The 20409-nt window shown below is 45.2% G+C and overlaps 1 protein-coding gene across 1 annotated transcript in view; it reads left to right on the top strand.

The window, feature by feature from the left end:
* Positions 1-18715, top strand: part of GMFB (glia maturation factor beta) — a 33896-nt gene extending 15181 nt beyond the window's left edge. The window contains exons 5-7 of the mRNA XM_030213938.1: positions 2153-2235; positions 14550-14623; positions 16485-18715. Of these exons, the coding sequence (XP_030069798.1) occupies positions 2153-2235; positions 14550-14623; positions 16485-16556 (229 nt within the window). The 3' untranslated portion in view covers positions 16557-18715. The remainder of the gene's footprint in view (positions 1-2152; positions 2236-14549; positions 14624-16484) is intronic.
* Positions 18716-20409: the final 1694 nt, after the last annotated feature.

Below are 20409 nucleotides of genomic sequence, written 5' to 3'. Positions count from 1 at the left end.
CCCTATCCAGCAATTCCCCTCTCCCTGAGTCCTGCTCTTCCAATCCATGCCCATCCATGCTCCTCTGTCACCTGGCCCCTCCATTTTTCCCTATCCAGCATTTCCCCTCTCTGCCTGAGGCCTGCCCTGCAATCCATATCCATCCATGCCCATCTGTCCCTTCCATTCATCCCTATCCAGCAATTCCCCTCTCCCTGAGTCCTGCCCTTCCAATCCATGCCCATCCATGCTCCTGTCACCTGGCCCCTCCATTTTTCCCTATCCAGCATTTCCCCTCTCTGCCTGAGGCCTGCGCTGCAATCCATATCCATCCATGCCCATCTGTTCCCTCCATTCATCCCTATCCAGCAATTTCCCTCTCCCTGAGTCCTGCCCTTCCAATCCATGCTCATCTGTCACCTGGCCCCTCCATTTTTCCCTATCCAGCAATTGCCCTCTCTACCTGAGGCCTGCCCTGCAATCCATATCCATCCATGCCCATCTGTCCCCTCTATTCATCCCTTTCCAGCAAATTCCCTCTCTCCCTTAGTCCTGCCCTCCCAATCCATGCCCATCCATGCTCCTCTGTCCCCTGCCCCCTCCATTCATCCATTTCCAGTAATTCCCCTCTCTCCCTGAGCCCTGCCCTCCCAATCCATGCCCATCCATGCTCCTCTGTCCCCTGCCGCCTCCATTCATCCTTTTCCAGCAAGTCCCCTCTCTCCCTTCCATGACCCCCCCCCTCGCATCCATGCTCCTCTCTCTCCCATGTCCCAGCCTGGCCCGCCCTCTTCTCCCCCCCCTTCGCATCCATGCCCCCCCCCCTTCGCATCCATGCATCCCCCCCCTTCGCATCCATGCCCCCCCCCCTTCGCATCCATGCCCCCCCCCCCCGTTCGCATCCATGCATCCTTTTTTTTTTTTCTTCTTCGTTTTAACTTTACCTCCGTGGCGGTTCGTGCAGCGAAGCGTGAGGGAAGGAGGCGGCGCTCCCGACGTCTAGCTTTCCCTTCGCTGTGTTCCGCCTTCTTTTGAAGGCGGAACACAGCGAAGGGAAGGCTAGACGTCGGGAGCGCCGCCTCCTTCCCTGATGCTTCGCTTCCGGATTTGTTTGGTTTGAGGCGAGGGCGGGGCAGAGACAGCTGGCTGGCTTGAAGGCTTCACACCACGAATCCACGAACCCTTCAGCCTGGGAGTGACGTCAGATGGCTTCAAGGCTTCAGGGCTTCACGGCTTCACAGAACGTTGTCCTCAGAACGTTGAGGGTGCGTTTTATTATATTAGATGAGTGATTCTTAGGGTGACGTCCAGACTAGCAGCAGTGGATGACTGACTAGTTTTTACTAATTTTAAGCAGGGCTACATTTAGATTAAAATAGTAATTGTGTGATAAAAGGTAATGTTTGTTGTTTTTTTTTTCTTCATTCCCCCCCACCCCATAGCTCCTTGTGACTCTGGGCAAGTCACTTAGGGTCCTGTTTACTAAGCCATGCTGTAGGTGCGCAAACTTTTTAGCATGCGCTAAAAATAAGCACACGCTAACTATAGAGACCCCATATAGGAATATAATGGGGGTCTCTATTGTTAGCACATGCTAATTTTCAGCGTGCGCTAAAAAGTTTGTTCACCCTCAGCGCAGCTTAGTAAACAGGGCCCTTAATCTTCCATTGCCCAGAGTTACAAGGAACTGCTGTGGGGAAAAAAATTCCTTCCCAATTGTGCGATTAATGTTGATTACAAATTATAAGCAAAATAGATTCTTAAATTAGGCTCTGAAAACTGTAAGGCTGTTTACAGCTATTTTGTATACTGAAAAAAAAATGAGATAAGAAATACAAAATTACAAATTTAAAGAATCTAAAACAGTATACAAAATAGCTGTAAACAGCCTTACAGTTTTCAGAGCCTAATTTAAGAATCTATTTTGATCAATACATTTGGGAAGGTGGATTAATCCAAAATTCTGAATTAAGAAAAACTAAAGCATTAATTAGGAAGCCAGAAAAAAATCTCTTTGACTAGAGAGGGGGTGTCTAAGGGGCATATGAGAGAACAAAAAAAAATCTAATTTTGTTGGCTTGCTGAGATATAGTCATCTTTATGGATGGAGGGAAAAAGTGCTGAGGTGATAACAGCTTAATTCTCCTGCAATGTTTTCTTAACTTCTGAAAACATTTATAGTGTACAGTTACAAATACCAACATGAAGATGGACGAGTTTCATTTCCATTGTGTTTTATTTTCTCAAGTCCAGTTGGTGAGTTGGTTTTTGTCTTATGGGTCCTTTTTTTTTATTCTCCCTCCTTTTTCCTGTCTCATTAGACTTGCATTTTAACAGAACAGTTTTTTCCAGTCTTCTCTGTGAGAGACCATTGGATCTTGTAAAAGCAGCACTTGAGGAAGGGTGAATGCTGCTATAGGGATTTGACATGCACAAATAACACTGTTCTAAAATCTGTAGAGGCAAATTTGCATTTTGATGAAAGCTGAATTTTTTTAAAGTCTTGCTTTCTAGGCACAATCAGTTTCTTGGCAGCCTTCTGGCCCTTTCTTGAACCATTTGGTTACATCTGCTTTATGACTGACTTGTCAGGCCATATCAGAGGCTGGGCTTGGACGAGCTGACAGCCCAGATGAAATTTAGAAGAATGAATTGGGATTAGCTATGATATACTCCTATACTGCCATGAGTTCCTCCTCTTTGCCATCATAAGGCTCATAACAGGTTTTAATTGTACAACAAGTGAAGACACATTGCTGCAGTAAGAGGCATTGTATTGGTGATACTTGGCTTCGTGAGATCATTCCTCCTAAACCCAAACCAAATCATTCTATCTTGGTACCTTCATAATGGTATGCCATATGTACAGTCATTCACTGTTTGCAGGTAAATCATAAGAATGTAAAGAGTTGCCCTACTGGGTCACACCAAGGATTCATTTATATGAAAAATTATATGCTGAGGAGAACAATGGGAGTATGAGGAGATATAGTGGACTGAGAGAGAAATCTTGGAGCCTGGTTCAAATCCCACTGCTGCTCCTTTTTTGAACAAATCACTTAACCATCTATTGACTCAGGTAAAAACTTAAAATTATAAGCCCTCTGGGGACAAGGAAATAACTGAGCTACTGCTGAAAGTATGTGAACTAAACCAAGTCAGAAACACTTTTTATTTATGTATTTATCTTTTATGTCCCCATTATTCTCTGGCCCAGTTAAAAACAAAGCATGCTATAATATGCCTTTTTCAGTCAAATAAAAATGTAGCCCACTTACTTAAAGTATTCAAAATTACCTTTCCCATTACATAGCTTTCCACTATTCCAGAACTTATGGAATAGTTGTCTTATCAACCATCAGGTGGGAATAGAGAACTAAAAACTGCAAGATACATATCTCTCTGTCATCCGGTTCTGCTCCTCAGTATTTTCTATCTCCAGCAGGTGGGTGGACACTTTCAGCCTCTGGTTCTGCTTTTCTCCTGGTCCAGTTGGTCAACTGGTCGCTAGTTCAGGCCGAACAGGGACAAGGCAGATAATCCGTCTACTTCATTGTCCCAAAGAAGGAAGGCACCTTTCATCCGGTCTTAGATCTCAAAGGTCTAAACCGCTGCCTCAGTGTGTCCCACTTTCTCATTGGACACACTAAGAGCAGTCACAGCCTCAGTTCAAGCATTCCTATTTAGAAGGAATGGATCCACAGAATCTTAGCAGAGATTAGGTGGTAATCGGGAAGTGAAACCGGTGCTGGGCAGACTTCTACTGTCTATGCCCTGATCGTGACTAAATAGATATGGATGGGCTGGAGTGTAAATTTTAAGGGGTTTCGATGGTATCTTGAGAACTTAGTACAAGAACAGTGCTGGGCAGACTTCTACAGTCTGTGCCCTGAGAATGGCAAGGACAAATCAATCTCGGGTATAAAGTATCACATACTATGTAAAATGAGTTTATATTGTTGGGCAGACTGGATAGACCGTACAGGTCTTTATCTACCGTCATTTACTATGTTGTTATTAAATTATATCATTTTATTATTATTAGGACTTAGTTGCCGCCTTTTTGAAAGAATTCACTCAAGGCGGTGTACAGTAAGAATAAATCAAACATGAGCAATAGACAGCTACAGCAGTAAAAATATTCAAATAACAATACAAAGTATGTTACCATGTCAACACAATACGTAATACAACAGTTTAATTGACAGTGTAGGGTATAAGCAAAGATGGAACATATAGGTAAGAGAGTAAGAGGAGTTAAAATATAAGGTGACTAATTTAAAGAAAGGTGCACATGAAGTCAGAGAGATGGTTAAATATTATCCCAGCTTGAGTAGGAGTCGATAACCAGACCGATTGTACCATGTAGTTCTAAGCGGTTTACTAACTCAAAAAGCTAAGGCAAACCCTCAGGAATTAGAGACAGTTTATCAGCTAGTTTCATAAAACTACAGTTAAATCTTTTAAAAAGAAGCTTTATAAGATTTTTTCTAAATAGAGGATCGTTAATTTATTCATATGGAAAAATTTAATGTTATGATTTGACAATATCTTGGTGGTTGAAACACCATCAGCTTTTCAAGCAGATTGAATCTTTTTGTACCCTTAGGTGATGGAAAAGAAAACAGAGAATTATAATAGTCTTCTACTCCTATTGAGAGTAGTGAATACTAAGTGAGACAATAGATAAATGGTGATTGTTCAGGTTAAGACCCTGAACAATATTCAAGAAAATTTTATATATAATTCTGGCCTTAATGGTTTTTCATAGCATTTAATAAATTTAGATTTTTTTTTTTCTTTACATAAACATGATTGATCTTGCTGTTCTGGATTGACTGACTTTTGTAGAGTTGTGTAGATGCCCCCAAATATAAAAGATTACAATAATACAATTTAGATGATAAAGATTGAACAAGTAATCTAAATTGATCAACTTCAAAAGATTTTCTAAACTGTCTGATTTCCTTATGAAAAAGGAGCTTTTTACCAAGGCTCCCGTATGAGCATCCAAAGATAGTGTCTGATCTGTATGAACTCCCAAGATTTTAATAACAGGCGTCAATAGAAACATCTTTTGGCCTACAAGAACATGATCTACCAAAGGATCTGGATTGTTGTCCAGTAATTTAGTTTTGTCAGTATTTAAATATTTGTGAACTAATTAACTCTAAACAATTATGAACAGTAGATGAAATTTGTGCTAAAGAAGAATAGAAAGCAATCATCATTGTGATATCTGCATAGCTATAGGAGACAAAGCCTTCTTTGGATAATTCTACTTATTTTTCTAATTCCATGTAATCTTACTGATCTACAGCCGTTGTGTGATTGTATGGGGAAAGTGGCTTCTTGGTTAGCAACTCCTAAATTGGTTCTGAATATGTCCAAGACCTCTAGTTGTTCGGCCACTGGGCATTTAAAACCTCTCTCTGTTCCAGTAACACTCTGGGATTCTCTATTACAGCCGGTTCACGCCTTTCGGTACTTGATGGTTCCTTTTTATTCAGCTTTATCTTTTTAGGGAGCAAATCTCTTTGGTGGTTCAGATGAATTTTTATTTGGTTCTTAGACATCTTTATACTATTCATTGTCTTTTTTATTTTTTTTCAGACGTTGCACTCACTTATTACTCGTGTTTTCTCTAAACTAGATTACTGCAGTATGCTGTATGCAGCAATTCCCCAGTATCAGTTTTGAAGGTTACAACTTCTCCAAAATACCATAGCAAGATTTTTATGTCAAGCTTCAAAACTTGATCACATTAGTCCTTTATTTATGAAGCTTCACTGGCTTCCTGTTCAGTTCCAATGTCCTCCTTATTTGTCTAATTTTAATTTCTTCTATTGTATCTGACTTTCTCCGAGGACAAGCAGGCTGCTTGTTCTCACTGATGGGTGACGTCCACGGCAGCCCCTCCAATCGGAATCTTCACTAGCAAAGTCCTTTGCTAGCCCTCGCGCGGCCGTCTTCCCGCCCGAAACCGGCTCGAGCCGGCCAGTCTTCTTTTGTCCGCACTCGGTACGGTCGTGTTTTCGCCGTGTCGAGCCCCGGAAAGTCGACCTCGCGCGTCCAAATTCTGTTTGAGCGTGTTTTTTTCCTTCGGGAAAGCTTTGTTAGTCGGGAAGTGCTCCGGAAACCCTTCGACCGGGTTTCGTGTCAATCCTCCCCGTACTTCCAGCTTTTTGCCCCGGTAAGTTTTCTTTCGTCGTCGGGGTAGGCCTCTTTTCGGCCTCGGTCGAGATTTTTTCTCCCTCTAAATTTTTGGTGCTTCCATTTTCGCCATTTCGGCTTTTGATTTCGCCGGCGTGATTTTCCGCCCATGACATCGAAGCCTTCCAGCGGCTTCAAGAAGTGCACCCAGTGCGCCCGGGTTATCTCGCTCACTGATCGACACTCGTCGTGTCTTCAGTGTCTGGGGGCCGAGCACCGCCCTCAGAACTGTAGTCTGTGTTCCCTTCTTCAAAGGCGGACTCAGGTAGCGAGACTAGCCCAGTGGAACGTGTTGTTCTCGGGCTCTTCGTCGGCATCGGCACCGGGATCTTCGAGTGCATCGACGTCGTCAGCGTCCAGACCATCTTCCTCGGCCGCCCCTGCATCGAGTGCATCGAGGCATCGGGCCTCTGCATCGGCGCCGAGACATCGGATAGCTGCATCGACGTCGGTGGTACCAGGACCTCGTCTGCTGATGTCGTCGGACGGTGGTGCATCTGGTGGAGTGCAGGTGAGGGCTGTCCATTCCCCTGCTGGTGGCGGTGAGCCCTCGGGTGGGTCTCCTCCTACCCTGAGGGCTCCTGCGGTACAGCCCCCCCGAGATCGACCTTCTTCAGTCTCGGCCCCGAGGAAGCGACGGATGGATTCGACGTCCTCCTCGTCGGTGCCGGGGAGCTCCGGTGACATGCTTCGGAAGAAATCGAAGAAGCATCGACACCGGTCTCCTCCCCATGTCGGCACCGAGAGCTCTGGGTCGCCGAGGGATTCGGCACCCAGCAGGCATCGGCACCGAGAGGACCGCTCACCCTCTGTTCAGGAGGTGTCGATGCGCTCCGCTCTGGACAGCCCGGTACAGCCTCCACGCCCGGAACAGGTACTGACGTCGACGCCTGCATCGACCTCACAGCCTTTCTCTACAGCCGCTCTAAACGAGAGCCTCCGGGCCGTTCTCCCAGAGATTCTGGGAGAGCTGTTGCGCCCTACCCCTCCGGTACCGGCGGTGCTTGCGCCTCCGGTACCGTCGAGCGTGGCGCCGGCTGGCCCATCGCCCAGGTTGAGGTCCCCGACGTCGGTACCGCGTGCGGTACCGACCGCGGCCACCTCCCAGGAAGGCTCCCCGACTACGTCGGCGGAGGGAGCTTCGCCGATGCGGGCGAGGGAGTCTACCTCTCGACGCCCCCATCGTGGACGTGGCTCCACTGAGTCGAGCAGGGCGAGGTTGCAGACACAGGTTCGTGAACTTGTGTCTGACACCGAGGGTGAGGCCTCGTGGGAGGAAGAGGAAGATCCTCGATATTTCTCTGACGAGGAGTCTGAGGGTCTTCCTTCTGATCCCACTCCCTCTCCTGAAAGACAGCTTTCTCCTCCCGAGAGTCTGTCTTTTGCTTCCTTTGTCCGGGAGATGTCTACGGCCATCCCCTTCCCGGTGGTTGTGGAGGACGAGCCCAGGGCTGAAATGTTTGAGCTCCTGGACTATCCTTCTCCACCTAAGGAAGTGTCCACTGTTCCCTTGCACCATGTCCTGAAAAAGACATTGCTTGCGAACTGGACCAAGCCATTAAGTAATCCCCACATTCCCAAGAAGATCGAGTCCCAGTACCGGATCCATGGGGACCCAGAGCTGATGCGCACTCAGTTGCCTCACGACTGGAGTTGTGGATTTGGCCCTAAAGAAGGCTAAGAGTTCTAGGGAACATGCTTCGGCGCCCCCGGGCAAGGACGCTAGAACCTTAGACTCCTTTGGGAGGAAGGCCTACCATTCCTCTATGCTCGTGTCCAAGATCCAGTCTTACCAGCTCTACACGAGCATGCACATGCGGAACAATGTGCGGCAGTTGGCGGGCTTGGTTGATGCTCTTCCCCCTGAGCAAGCCAAGCCTTTTCAGGAGGTGGTCAGGCAGCTGAAGGCGTGCAGAAAATTCCTGGCCAGAGGAGTTTATGACACTTTTGATGTTGCGTCCAGGGCCGCTGCTCAAGGTGTGGTGATGCGCAGGCTCTCATGGCTGCGCGCCGCCGACCTGGAGAATAGAATCCAGCAGCGGATTGCGGACTCGCCTTGCCGTGCGGACAACATTTTTGGCGAAAAAGTCGAACAGGTGGTAGAGTCTCTCCACCAGCGGGACACCGCATTCGACAAATTCGCCCGCCGGCAGCCTTCAGCTTCTACCTCTACAGGTAGACGATTTTTCGGGGGAAGGAAGACTGTTCCCTACTCTTCTGGCAGGCGTAGGTACAATCCTCCTTCCCGACAGCCTGCGGCCCAGGCTAAGCCCCAGCGCGCTCGCTCTCGTCAGCAGCGTGCGACTCAGCAAGGCCCCGCGGCTCCCCAGCAAAAGCAAGGGGCGAGCTTTTGACTGGCTCCAGCAGAGCATAGCCGACATCCAAGTGTCCGTGCCGGGCGACCTGCCAGTCGGAGGGAGGTTGAAAGCTTTTCACCAAAGGTGGCCTCTCATAACCTCCGATCAGTGGGTTCTGCAAATAGTCCGGCAAGGATACACCCTCAATTTGGCATCAAACCCTCCAAATTGTCCACCGGGAGCTCAGTCTTACAGCTTCCAGCACAAGAGGGTACTTGCAGAGGAACTCTCCGCCCTTCTCAGCGCCAATGCGGTCGAGCCCGTGCCATCCGGGCAAGAAGGGCTGGGATTCTATTCCAGGTACTTCCTTGTGGAAAAGAAAACAGGGGGGATGCGTCCCATCCTAGACCTAAGGGCCCTGAACAAATATCTCGTAAAAGAAAAGTTCAGGATGCTTTCCCTGGGCACCCTTCTCCCCATGATTCAGCAAAACGATTGGCTATGCTCTCTGGACTTGAAGGATGCCTATACACACATCCCGATACTGCCAGCTCACAGACAGTATCTGCGATTTCAGTTGGGCACCCGCCACTTCCAGTACTGTGTGCTACCCTTTGGGCTCGCCTCTGCGCCCAGGGTGTTCACAAAGTGCCTAGCTGTGGTAGCAGCGGCACTTCGCAGGCTGGGAGTGCACGTGTTCCCATATCTCGACGATTGGCTGGTGAAGAACACATCCGAGGCAGGAGCCCTGCAGTCCATGCAGATGACTATTCGCCTTCTGGAGCTACTGGGGTTTGTGATAAATTACCCAAAGTCCCATCTTCTTCCAGTGCAGAACCTCGAATTCATAGGAGCCCTGCTGGATTCTCGGACGGCTCGCGCCTATCTCCCAGAGACGAGAGCCAACAACTTGTTGTCCCTCGTCTCCCGGGTGCGGGCGTCCCAGCAGATCACAGCTCGGCAGATGTTGAGATTGCTGGGCCACATGGCCTCCACAGTTCATGTGACTCCCATGGCCCGCCTTCACATGAGATCTGCTCAATGGACCCTAGCCTCCCAGTGGTATCAGGCCGCTGGGGGACTAGAGGACGTGATCCACCTGTCCACGAGTTTTCTCGAATCCCTGTATTGGTGGACGATTTGGACCAATTTGACTCTGGGACGTCCCTTCCAAATTCCTCAGCCACAAAAAGTGCTGACCACGGATGCGTCTCTCCTGGGATGGGGAGCTCATGTCGATGGGCTTCACACCCAAGGAAGCTGGTCCCTCCAAGAACGCGATCTACAGATCAATCTTCTGGAGTTACGAGCGATCTGGAACGCTCTGAAGGCTTTCAGAGATCGGCTGTCCCACCAAATTATCCAAATTCAGACAGACAACCAGGTTGCCATGTATTATGTAAACAAGCAGGGGGGCACCGGATCTCGCCCCCTGTGTCAGGAAGCCGTCAGCATGTGGACCTGGGCTCGCCGGAACGGCATGGTGCTCCAAGCCACATATCTGGCAGGCGTAAACAACAGTCTGGCCGACAGACTGAGCAGGATTATGCAACCTCACGAGTGGTCGCTCAATTCCAAAGTGGTGCGCCAGATCTTCCAAGCGTGGGGCACCCCCTTGGTGGATCTCTTCGCATCTCGAGTGAACCACAAAGTCCCTCAGTTCTGTTCCAGGCTTCAGGCCCACGGCAGACTGGCATCGGATGCCTTCCTCCTGGACTGGGGGGAGGGTCTGCTGTATGCTTATCCTCCCATTCCTCTGGTGGGGAAGACTTTGTTGAAACTCAAGCAAGACCGAGGCACCATGATCCTGATTGCTCCTTTTTGGCCGCGTCAGATCTGGTTCCCTCTTCTTCTGGAGTTATCCTCCGAAGAACCGTGGAGATTGGAGTGTTTTCCGACCCTCATCACGCAGGACGAAGGGGCTCTTCTGCATCCCAACCTCCAGTCTCTGGCTCTCACGGCCTGGATGTTGAGGGCGTAGATTTTGCCTCTTTGGGTCTGCCAGAGGGTGTCTCCCGCATCTTGCTTGCTTCCAGGAAAGACTCCACTAAGAGAAGTTACTTCTTTCATTGGCGGAGGTTTGCCGTCTGGTGTGACAGCAAGGCCCTAGATCCTCGCTCTTGTCCTACACAGACCCTGCTTGAATACCTTCTGCACTTGTCTGAGTCTGGTCTCAAGACCAACTCTGTAAGAGTTCATCTTAGTGCAATCAGTGCATACCATTACCATGTGGAAGGTAAGCCGATCTCAGGACAGCCTTTAGTTGTTCGCTTCATGAGAGGTTTGCTTTTGTCAAAGCCCCCTGTCAAGCCTCCTACAGTGTCATGGGATCTCAATGTCGTTCTCACCCAGCTGATGAAACCTCCGTTTGAGCCACTGAATTCCTGCCATCCGAAGTACTTGACCTGGAAGGTCATTTTCTTGGTGGCAGTTACTTCAGCTCGTAGAGTCAGTGAGCTTCAGGCCCTGGTAGCCCAGGCCCCTTACACCAAATTTCATCATAACAGAGTAGTCCTCCGCACTCACCCTAAGTTCTTGCCAAAGGTCGTGTCGGAGTTCCATCTGAACCAGTCAATTGTCTTGCCAACATTCTTTCCCCGTCCTCATTCCTGCCCTGCTGAACGTCAGCTGCACACATTGGACTGCAAGAGAGCATTGGCCTTCTACTTGGAGCGGACACAGCCCCACAGACAGTCCGCCCAATTGTTTGTTTCTTTTGATCCCAATAGGAGGGGAGTGGCTGTAGGGAAACGCACCATATCCAATTGGCTAGCAGATTGCATTTCCTTCACTTACGCCCAGGCGGGGCTGGCTCTTGAGGGTCATGTCACGGCTCATAATGTTAGAGCCATGGCTGCGTCGGTAGCCCACTTGAAGTCAGCCTCCATTGAAGAAATTTGCAAAGCTGCGACGTGGGCTTCTGTCCACACATTCACATCCCATTACTGCCTGCAGCAGGATACCCGACGCGACAGTCGGTTCGGGCAGTCAGTTCTTCAGAACCTGTTTGGGCTTTAGGATCCAACTCCACCCCCCGAGGGCCCTGTTTGTTCTGTTCCAGGCTACACTCTCAGTTAGTTGGTAAAATTTTTTAGGTCAATCTCTGTTATGTCCTCGCCGTTGCGAGGCCCAATTGACCATGGTTGTTGTTTTGAGTGAGCCTGGGGGCTAGGGATACCCCATCAGTGAGAACAAGCAGCCTGCTTGTCCTCGGAGAAAGCGAATGCTACATACCTGTAGAAGGTATTCTCCGAGGACAGCAGGCTGATTGTTCTCACAAACCCGCCCGCCTCCCCTTTGGAGTTGTGTCTTCCCTTAAGAGGATTGTCTTGCTACATACTGGACTGGCCGGCTCGAGCCGGTTTCGGGCGGGAAGACGGCCGCGCATGCGCGCGAGGGCTAGCAAAGGACTTTGCTAGTGAAGATTCCGATTGGAGGGGCTGCCGTGGACGTCACCCATCAGTGAGAACAATCAGCCTGCTGTCCTCGGAGAATACCTTCTACAGGTATGTAGCATTCGCTATATTTTATGTTCTGCTTTTGAGCAACAGTTTTCACTCCGTCCGCCCTCACAGGCACCCTTGGAATTGACCCGTCATTCAGCATTTTTATTTTATTGCTCCTCTGGTTGAATGCATTACCCATATCTCTCCATGAAGAACTTTCTTTAAAGAAATTTAAGTCTTACTAAAAACACACTTTTTTGTTTTAGCTTTTAATTTTCAACCTAGGTAGATTGATTTTCAGAGCCATCTGACGACTTGTCCAATGGAGGTGGAGGCAGCCTCCTTCATGAGTTGGGCAGAGCAGAATCTGTCAGCAGTTCGCATCGCTGGGTCCTTGAATGTGGAGGTGAACGTTTCTCAGCAGACACTCCTTGGACCTGGGTGAATGGGAAATATCAAACTAGGGTTTTCAGTTCATAGAGGGCTGGTGGGTTTCTCTCCTTCTGGACTTGATCGTGATGAAAAGGAATACTAAAGTGCCCAAGTTCATCGGGCTCAATGGAAATCAATGCCCTACTGCAGCCCTGGCCAGAGACACATCTACTGTATGTCTTCTTTCCTTGGCCCATGGTAGGCCACATGTCAAAGGATCGCATTGCACTGGGGTCAAATAATTCATGTAGCTCCGGATTGGCCACAGAGGTAGTGGTAAGCAAACCTGATTCAACTTCTGGACAGGGATCCTCTCCATCTTCCGCAGGTACACGACCTACTGAAGCAAGGTCCGGTTCTCGTGGAGGATCCGTGCCCCTTTGGTCTTATGGCTTGGCCAATAAAAGGGCTCGGTTGAGACGAAAAGGTTATTATGATTTGGTCATTGCTACCTTGCTTGAAGCTCTGAAATGCTCTATATCCATGGCATATGTTAGGGTGTGGAGGACTTTTAAAGGCTCAGATTGCACACATCCTAGCGTCTCTCCAGACAGGTCTTCAGAAAGAATTGGCGTCCCGATTCTCTAAAAGTTCAGGTTGTGGCTTTGGCCTGTTTCAGGGGCCAACTATGGAAGATGTCTCTCGTGACTCACCTGGATATCGTTTAATTTCTTGCAGGGAGTGGGACACTTGTGGCCTCCCTTTTGTATGCCGTGTCCAGAGTGGAACCTTAATTTAGTCCTTTGGCTCTTCAGAAGCCTGCTTTTGAGCCACTCCAGAAGGCTTCCTTGAAAGATCTTGCACTAAAGGCAGCATTGTTCGGCACTTAGGGTTTCAGAGCTTCAGGATCTGTAGTCGGGATTCCTTTCTCCACTTTTCAGAGGCGGAGGTCTCCCTGTGCATGGTTCCTTCCTTCCTTCCTTCCAAAAATGGTATCGACATTTTATCTCAACCAATCTGTGGAGCTTCCATCTTTTTTGCAGAGAGGATGAAGAGACTCTGTATTCTTCCTTAAAGCTTCTCAATGTGCGTAGAGTCCTCAGATATTTGGAAGTTGCAAATTAGTTTTGCAAATCGGACAGACTGTGTTCTTTGGTAAGCAGAGGCTTGGCCTTATGGCTTCCAAGCCCACAATTGCTAGATGGCTGAGGGAAACTATAGTGTCAACTTGCTTGCGGGAAAGCAGGCTTCTCAGGCCTTGCAGGCTCATTCTGTGAGACATACAGCGACATCTTGGGCAGAGACTACTGTCTCTGGCGAATATTTGCAAGGTGGTGACATGGTCAATAATGCATACCTTTGCCAAGCACTATAGGATGGATGATGTGGTGTGCTCAGAAGCCAGTTTTGGGGCTTTGGCCCTCAGGGTGGAGATGGTGGTGCTAGTATCCCACCCACTCTAGGGATTGCTTTTAAACATCCCACAGGACCTAGAATAGTGGGAAGCTACATATATCCAGAACTGTCTTACACTACTTGCTTGTTAAACTACTATCATGTTCTATCCTTCTGTAATACTAAATGTATATTTTCTTATATATTTCCACCATTCATGATGTATTTTAACCCACATTGAGCCTTCAAAGAGGAGAGAAAATGTAGGATACAAATGCAATAAATAAAAATAAAATTAGGTCTTAACCTGATAATTTTCTTTCCATTAGTCTTTCCCACTATTCCAGAGGCCCACCTGAGGGTTCTGAGATGTTTAGTTGGTGCAAACTAATGGGTCAAATAATGACTCACCTTGCATGGTGCTTCTTGCATATCTCTTGTTCTTTACAAGTTGTCCAGAGATGAGAGGTCCATATGTGTCTGTTTGTCAGGTTAGTGTTTATTCTGAATTTATCCTTACTGCTTGTCTACGTAAATACTGAGGAGCTGGACTGGATACCAAGAGAGATATGTCTATCTCCACTTGCTGGTTAATGGGTACAGCTATCCCACAGGATCTGCAGTAGTGGGTAGGACATAAGCGTTGCCATACTGGGACAGAATGAAAGTCCATCAAGCCCAGTATCTTTTTGCCAACAATGGCCAATCCAAAAGAGTAAAACAGATTTTATGCTGCATATCCCAGAAATAAGCAGTGGATTTTCCTGAGTCAGTCTTAGTAATTGCTTATAGACTTTTCTTTTAAGAAATTATCCAAGCTTAGAATAATTATTCTGCTGTTTTGTAGGATGCAAACCTGAACAACAGATGATGTATGCTGGAAGTAAGAATAAGCTTGTTCAGACAGCTGAACTTACAAAGGTAAGCTTTAATGAGATAACGGTGAAAGGAAACAAATTTTTGTGCAGAGGAACTTCTTTCTAGATCGTTGCATTTCTCCTTCTGTTTCTTAGCTGTTTTTTTTTTTTTTTGCTTAATGATCAAACCTAGCTGATGGCAAAGGCTTGCTTTTCACTCCATGTCGGGGAAGGATAGTCATCTGCAGTCTTTGAGCCACAAATGAGTCTGACTTTCAGGATGATAGTAGTTGTTAACCACATATGCAAATTAGGTATGCTGCACGGATATGACAAAAACCAATTAACAAAAACCAAGTCTGTCTCTGGCCCTTCAGGGATAGAGGCCAACTGTTGTGTTGTGATCATTTCCCCTTCTTAAACTGTCCTATGGAGGTATGTTCATCTGCTTAACATACTTGGGGCCCTGCTAGATAAATGCTTGTTGTATGTGTGTGGATCTTTTAAGAGAAACTGAAGCATGTTCCGTATGATACCTTGCCATGCATATGTGTTAGCCTGAGCTACATGTCCTAAGCGGATCCCAGATCCACACAAAAACTAATTACTGAGCCATTAACAATCAATTGGTGTTAATTGGCGCACATTTGGGTTTACGTATTGATGCGCCCTGCACTCTATAAAATGTACTCCTAAATTTTATAGTGTGCAACTCAGAAGGCTGTGTGGGAGGGGCACGGGCACATCGGGGGCAGTCCCAGAAATTAGCCACGATGTTACAGAATAGGGTCACTTACATGCCCAACCGCTAGTAGTTGCACACCAGCATTTACACCAGTTTTCAGCAGGTACAAGTGCTATGGACAAAGTTAGGCACGATGCCAAGCTAGTATTCTGTAAAGGGCACTCTGTGCAATGCACCCTTTGCAGAATACTAGATGTGTGTGGATCTTCAGTGCCTAATTTTGGGCACCATTTTATAGAATTCTTTCCCCCCCCCCCCCCCCCCCCAAATATTAGGAGGAAGATCTTAGTACAGTGGTTCACAAACCTGGTCCTGAAGGCACCCCAGCCAGTCAGGTTTTCAGGATATCCAAAATGAATATTCATGAGAGACACTTACGTGCACTGCCTCTGCTGCATGCAAATCTCTCATGAATATTCATTGTGGATATCCTGAAAACCTGATTGGCTGGGGTGCCTTCAGGACCAGGTTTGGGAACCACTGTCTTAGTGCATTGTTTTTCAGCCAGTCTGGTTTTCAGGATATCCATATTGAATATGCATAAGAGGGAGTGCCGCCATTGTATGCAAACTTTTTCATGTGTATTCAGTTGAGTATCCCAAAAGCCTAACTGGCTGTGGGGTCTTCAGGACAGGTTTGGGAAACTGTTTTAAGGGTCCCTGAGGACCAGATCTAAGAAGTGTTATCTTGCTACATGCAACCTCTTGTGAGTATCGAAGGTGGGTTCTCCATCCCCCTAAAATGCTTAGCACAATATTGGACATAACATCACCCAACTGACTACGTACAACCCAACCCCTTGGGAGCGTATGTTCAGAGAACAAAGCTCTGGCCATATCTTGGTGGGTTTTATATCTACCCAGATGTGGCTAGGTAGACTCAGTATCCGTTCCTGCAGTTAAGGCCTAAGGTTTTGGCTATTGAGGCTACATTTGTCCTCAGATTTCCCTGTAAATGCTTGATTTATGTATGGGAATAATAGATATATGTGCTCAGATTCAACTCATTTGGAAACTTTAGCTCAGGACGAACCTGTTCAGTGTTGAGAAGCACATATTAAGACTTTGTCAAAAGAAGGAATTATTTTTTGAGTAGTGGGCTAGGTTTTAATGAAATAAGATTTTCTTGTGGTTTTTTTTTTAGTTAATATTGCTTATAAAACATCTATATTTTTTGTTAGGTATTTGAAATCAGGAATACTGAAGATCTAACTGAAGAATGGCTACGTGAAAAGCTTGGGTTTTTCCACTAAGTTTAATTTAAGTCTGCTCATGAAAACAGCAGTTGCTCTTGGATGACATTTTTTTGGTTTGTGTAAAGGCATTATATTTATCTTGAAATGCTTTTCTTCTCTTAGATGAATGTTGTCATTAACAATCGCATTTAGTGAAGGGAAAAATACATCTCAAGACTTAAAACATACGTAGAAAGTAATTTTCCATTTTAAAAAAAACCATTTTGTTTTCCACTTTATTTTGATTATTTTTAGAGCCCAGCTTGTACCCTAGAAGAAGAGGGATGTATTGTAAAGAATTTCTCTGCTGTTTAGCTAGCACATGGCATGCTTCTAATGTTTTACCATAACCAGAATGATTCCTTCTAAGATGGAACTGCTCTAAAACTGAGAATATATATGTATTAACCTGATGTTACTGGAATCAGACGTATTTATAACAGTGCATTTCCTGTAGTAACTCTTCTTTTGTGCAGGATTTGGGCATGGGAATGAACTGTTCCCTCTCAGTGAAACAAACTTTTTGTAAAGTGCGTTTCCTTCTTTGTAATGTGTCAATGGAATAATTCTCTGTGGAGACTTGGTGCACTCTCGTAATGGAATAACATTTCTATATCTTACAGTTCAGAGTTTTGTTAAACTTTACAAGTATAACTTGGAATACAAATTGTTTGTTTCAGCTGATCATTTTTGACAGCTCTTGTTTAGAGGTTAAAGTTTGAATATATGGTAGAGCCATTTACAAAGCCAAACTTTAGTCTTACAGGGTGGTGGTTGACCCTGACAATGAAGCTGACACATAAAATTTGGGTTAAAAGAAAATGGTACTTATAGTACTAATATACATTATTTTGTATTTTCTTAAAAAATAGTTTTTTCCAAGGTTCTTAAGACTGACTTTGCAACCTCAGTGATTACATTCCTCCTATGGTTCTTGTGAACAATTGGTAGCTCAGATAACACTGGGTGCTGGTCACAGTGTTAACTTTATTCTTCCCAAAAAGGGTATGAGTAGCAACATTTTTTCCTAAGCTACTAACTTTTATAGCTTTTATGGGCTTAGTTAATATGGAGTACAACATTTTCAAGCCTTTTTAAAAATGTTCTAGAGTACGTCAGACATGCATCTCTCATAACTGTACTTGGGAAGTTTCTTAACACATCCATCTGTTAATATTTGTGCCTTTGTTTCCAGCTTTAAACTTGTTTCATATAACTGGACATTGCCCTGCCGTTAGACTAACTAGTAGGATTTTGTAATATTTAACAGGTTTTTTTTTGTTTTGGGGTTTTTTTTTAAATTCCAGCAATCTGCTTGTGCTCCTAGAGGATTGCCAGTTTTTAGTGTAGACGAATATTATTAAAACATCAAATTATTGGTGGTTTTGAAAAAAAGTAATAGGAAACCTTGATGTTGGGCATATGTTGGATTAATGGATGCAGTCTATGAGCAGCATATTGCACTGGGTTATTCCCTCCACACACTTTAAAAACATTTTTCCATGTCAAACTACATTCCAACCAAAGCTTCTGAATAACTTGGCCAAAAGAGTAAGACCATAACAGGATTTGTAGAGTATCATGTAAAGTTAAAAGCATTAAAAACTGCTCATGAGTGCAGTGTGTCAGTAGGCTCCACATAGGCACAAGGGGGGTGCATTGCTTCATTATCTGTCACCAGAAACATTCTTATTTTAATTTTGAATAATGAAATATGCTCCTGTATCTAGCCTTTTACTAACAGTATGTAATTCATTATATGAAATAGTACTGTGAATTATGAAAGTACGTTGCACAGTTTCAGTGCTTAGGGTCCAACACTTCTCTGCATTGCTGTTCTGATAAAACTTTCAGAAATTTATTTTTAAACATTTTCTACCTGTACTTTAAGTGCTAAGGTTTCAAAACACTTATCAGGTGAAATTAATGTTTTTCTGTTCAAGATGGAAAGCTGCATGAATGCATTTTCCTTTTACATACAAGTTTTTCCAATGTCTTCAGACTGGTATGTTTTTTTTGTATGTTGCAAATCTTTTCATTAGAGGGGAAAGGTTCTTTTATTGTAGTAAGAACTAAGTTACATTATTTCACTAATGGTTGAACAAAATTTCTCATGCTTTTTATATATAAAACTGTGTTGTTGTTTTTTTGTCTCTACTAGCTGTAGCTCATTAGAGCACTTTTCTGTTCATTTTGAAATTTTTTCTACAACTGTCACTTATCTGGTGCAAATACCGTGTGCATTACATTACTAATTTTCAAAAGTTATGTGAAAATCAAAGTTGAAAATGTTGCTGATCTTCATACATTAGTACTGGTGCATGGAAACCCAAGTCAAAAGGTTTGAAGCAGTTGTCAGCCTATACTTGAATCTAGAAAAATGGTTAAGGTTTTGGTCCTGTGGAGGATGAGAAAAGCGCTCCTAAATGAGGGACTTCTCTGGCAGTAACCAGATCACTACTTGTGGAAATCAGATGTTCAGCTAACCATTTCAGAATACCTTAGTGATGCATTCTAGGTATGGTCATGTAACTTGTACGCCAGCCAATAATTATATTGACTGAAGAGGCTTCAGTTGATATTTCAAAGTAAGATGCCTAGGTACAAAATCCATGGCTCCTTTATTCACCCATACATACAGCTAATTTTCAGAGCAATAATCGGGGTAGATTTTCAGATTGAAAGTTTTGGCGGAAAGAAAAGTACCTATGGATCTTGCACCTGCTATCTGGGCTAGACAATGAATCTATTTTTAAATGAAACTCATTTCCCTTTAACTCAGCTTCCCTGTAATTTTTTTTTAATTATTATTATTTTTAACTCCCTTACTATAGTGATAGGAATCTAAACCCCTCTGAAAATAATCCTCAACTTGTTACATTCTGTTTATGTTCACCCCTTGTACCAGTGATAAAAATGCAACACTGAGTGTTTCAAAGACCAGGTAAATCCTATATCAATTATGTAGAGGAGTTTTGATTCTCTTAAGAGAACTGACATACACTGGCTATTTTCCCACCACAGCTTCACACTGCATGTTTTATTTTTAGTAGTTTTTTGTTACGCATGATACTTGTATTGGTTTAAATAAATGTTTATAGCAGACAAAATGGCTGTACTAATTTGTTGTTGTATCAGATTGTACCATACATCTATAAATAAATGTTGTGTTGATGCAGCACACCATGCAGAAGAATATTTTCAGTGGCTTTTTTTAATGGATGTATCCAATATTTTCAACATATAGAAGACTAGGACAAGTACCAAGCATATACCCTGTCCATCAGTCTTTGGGGGCCCTTTTACTATGGTGCGCGCTAATCACTTGTAAAAGTAACCCTTTGTCTGGTGCCTAACTGGTGTAAAATGAGAGGATATTCGTCCTATATTTTGAGTTCTTGGATCTTAAGGCCAACTGGTTTTGCTTCTGTAGGGGCCCTTTTACAGAGCAGCGGAAAGCCCAACTTGGGCTTACTGCTCACTCTTTTGGGAATACAGCTGGCCCAACGTGGCTGCTGGCAGTAGTCCCACCCCGAGCGTTCGCTATTTCCGAGGGAAAAAGAAAACCACTGGAAATGGCTTGCGCGGCTTTAACCCGGTGGTAATCGGGCATTGCAGCATGCTGCTGGGTTAGCGCCTGGAGCCCTTATTGCCACCTCAATGAGTGGAGGTAAGAGCTTCCCGTCGCATGGCCATGTGTACCCAAGGTTTTTTTTTTACCCGCTGCGGTAAAAATGGCCCTGGCATGCAGGGAACAGCCCCCACTGCCAGCGCAGAGTTCTTTTTTCTGCAGCTTGGTAAAAGGACTCCTTAGTTTCTTTGATATCTATTCCTGGAGCTATACTTAACTACCACTTGTTTTTTTTATTTT

Source organism: Microcaecilia unicolor, chromosome 9 (genome assembly GCF_901765095.1).
Source record: "Microcaecilia unicolor chromosome 9, aMicUni1.1, whole genome shotgun sequence".
Lineage (NCBI taxonomy): Eukaryota > Metazoa > Chordata > Amphibia > Gymnophiona > Siphonopidae > Microcaecilia > Microcaecilia unicolor.
The sequence above is the reverse complement of the archived record's forward strand: the minus strand, read 5'-3'. Positions and strand labels throughout refer to the sequence as shown.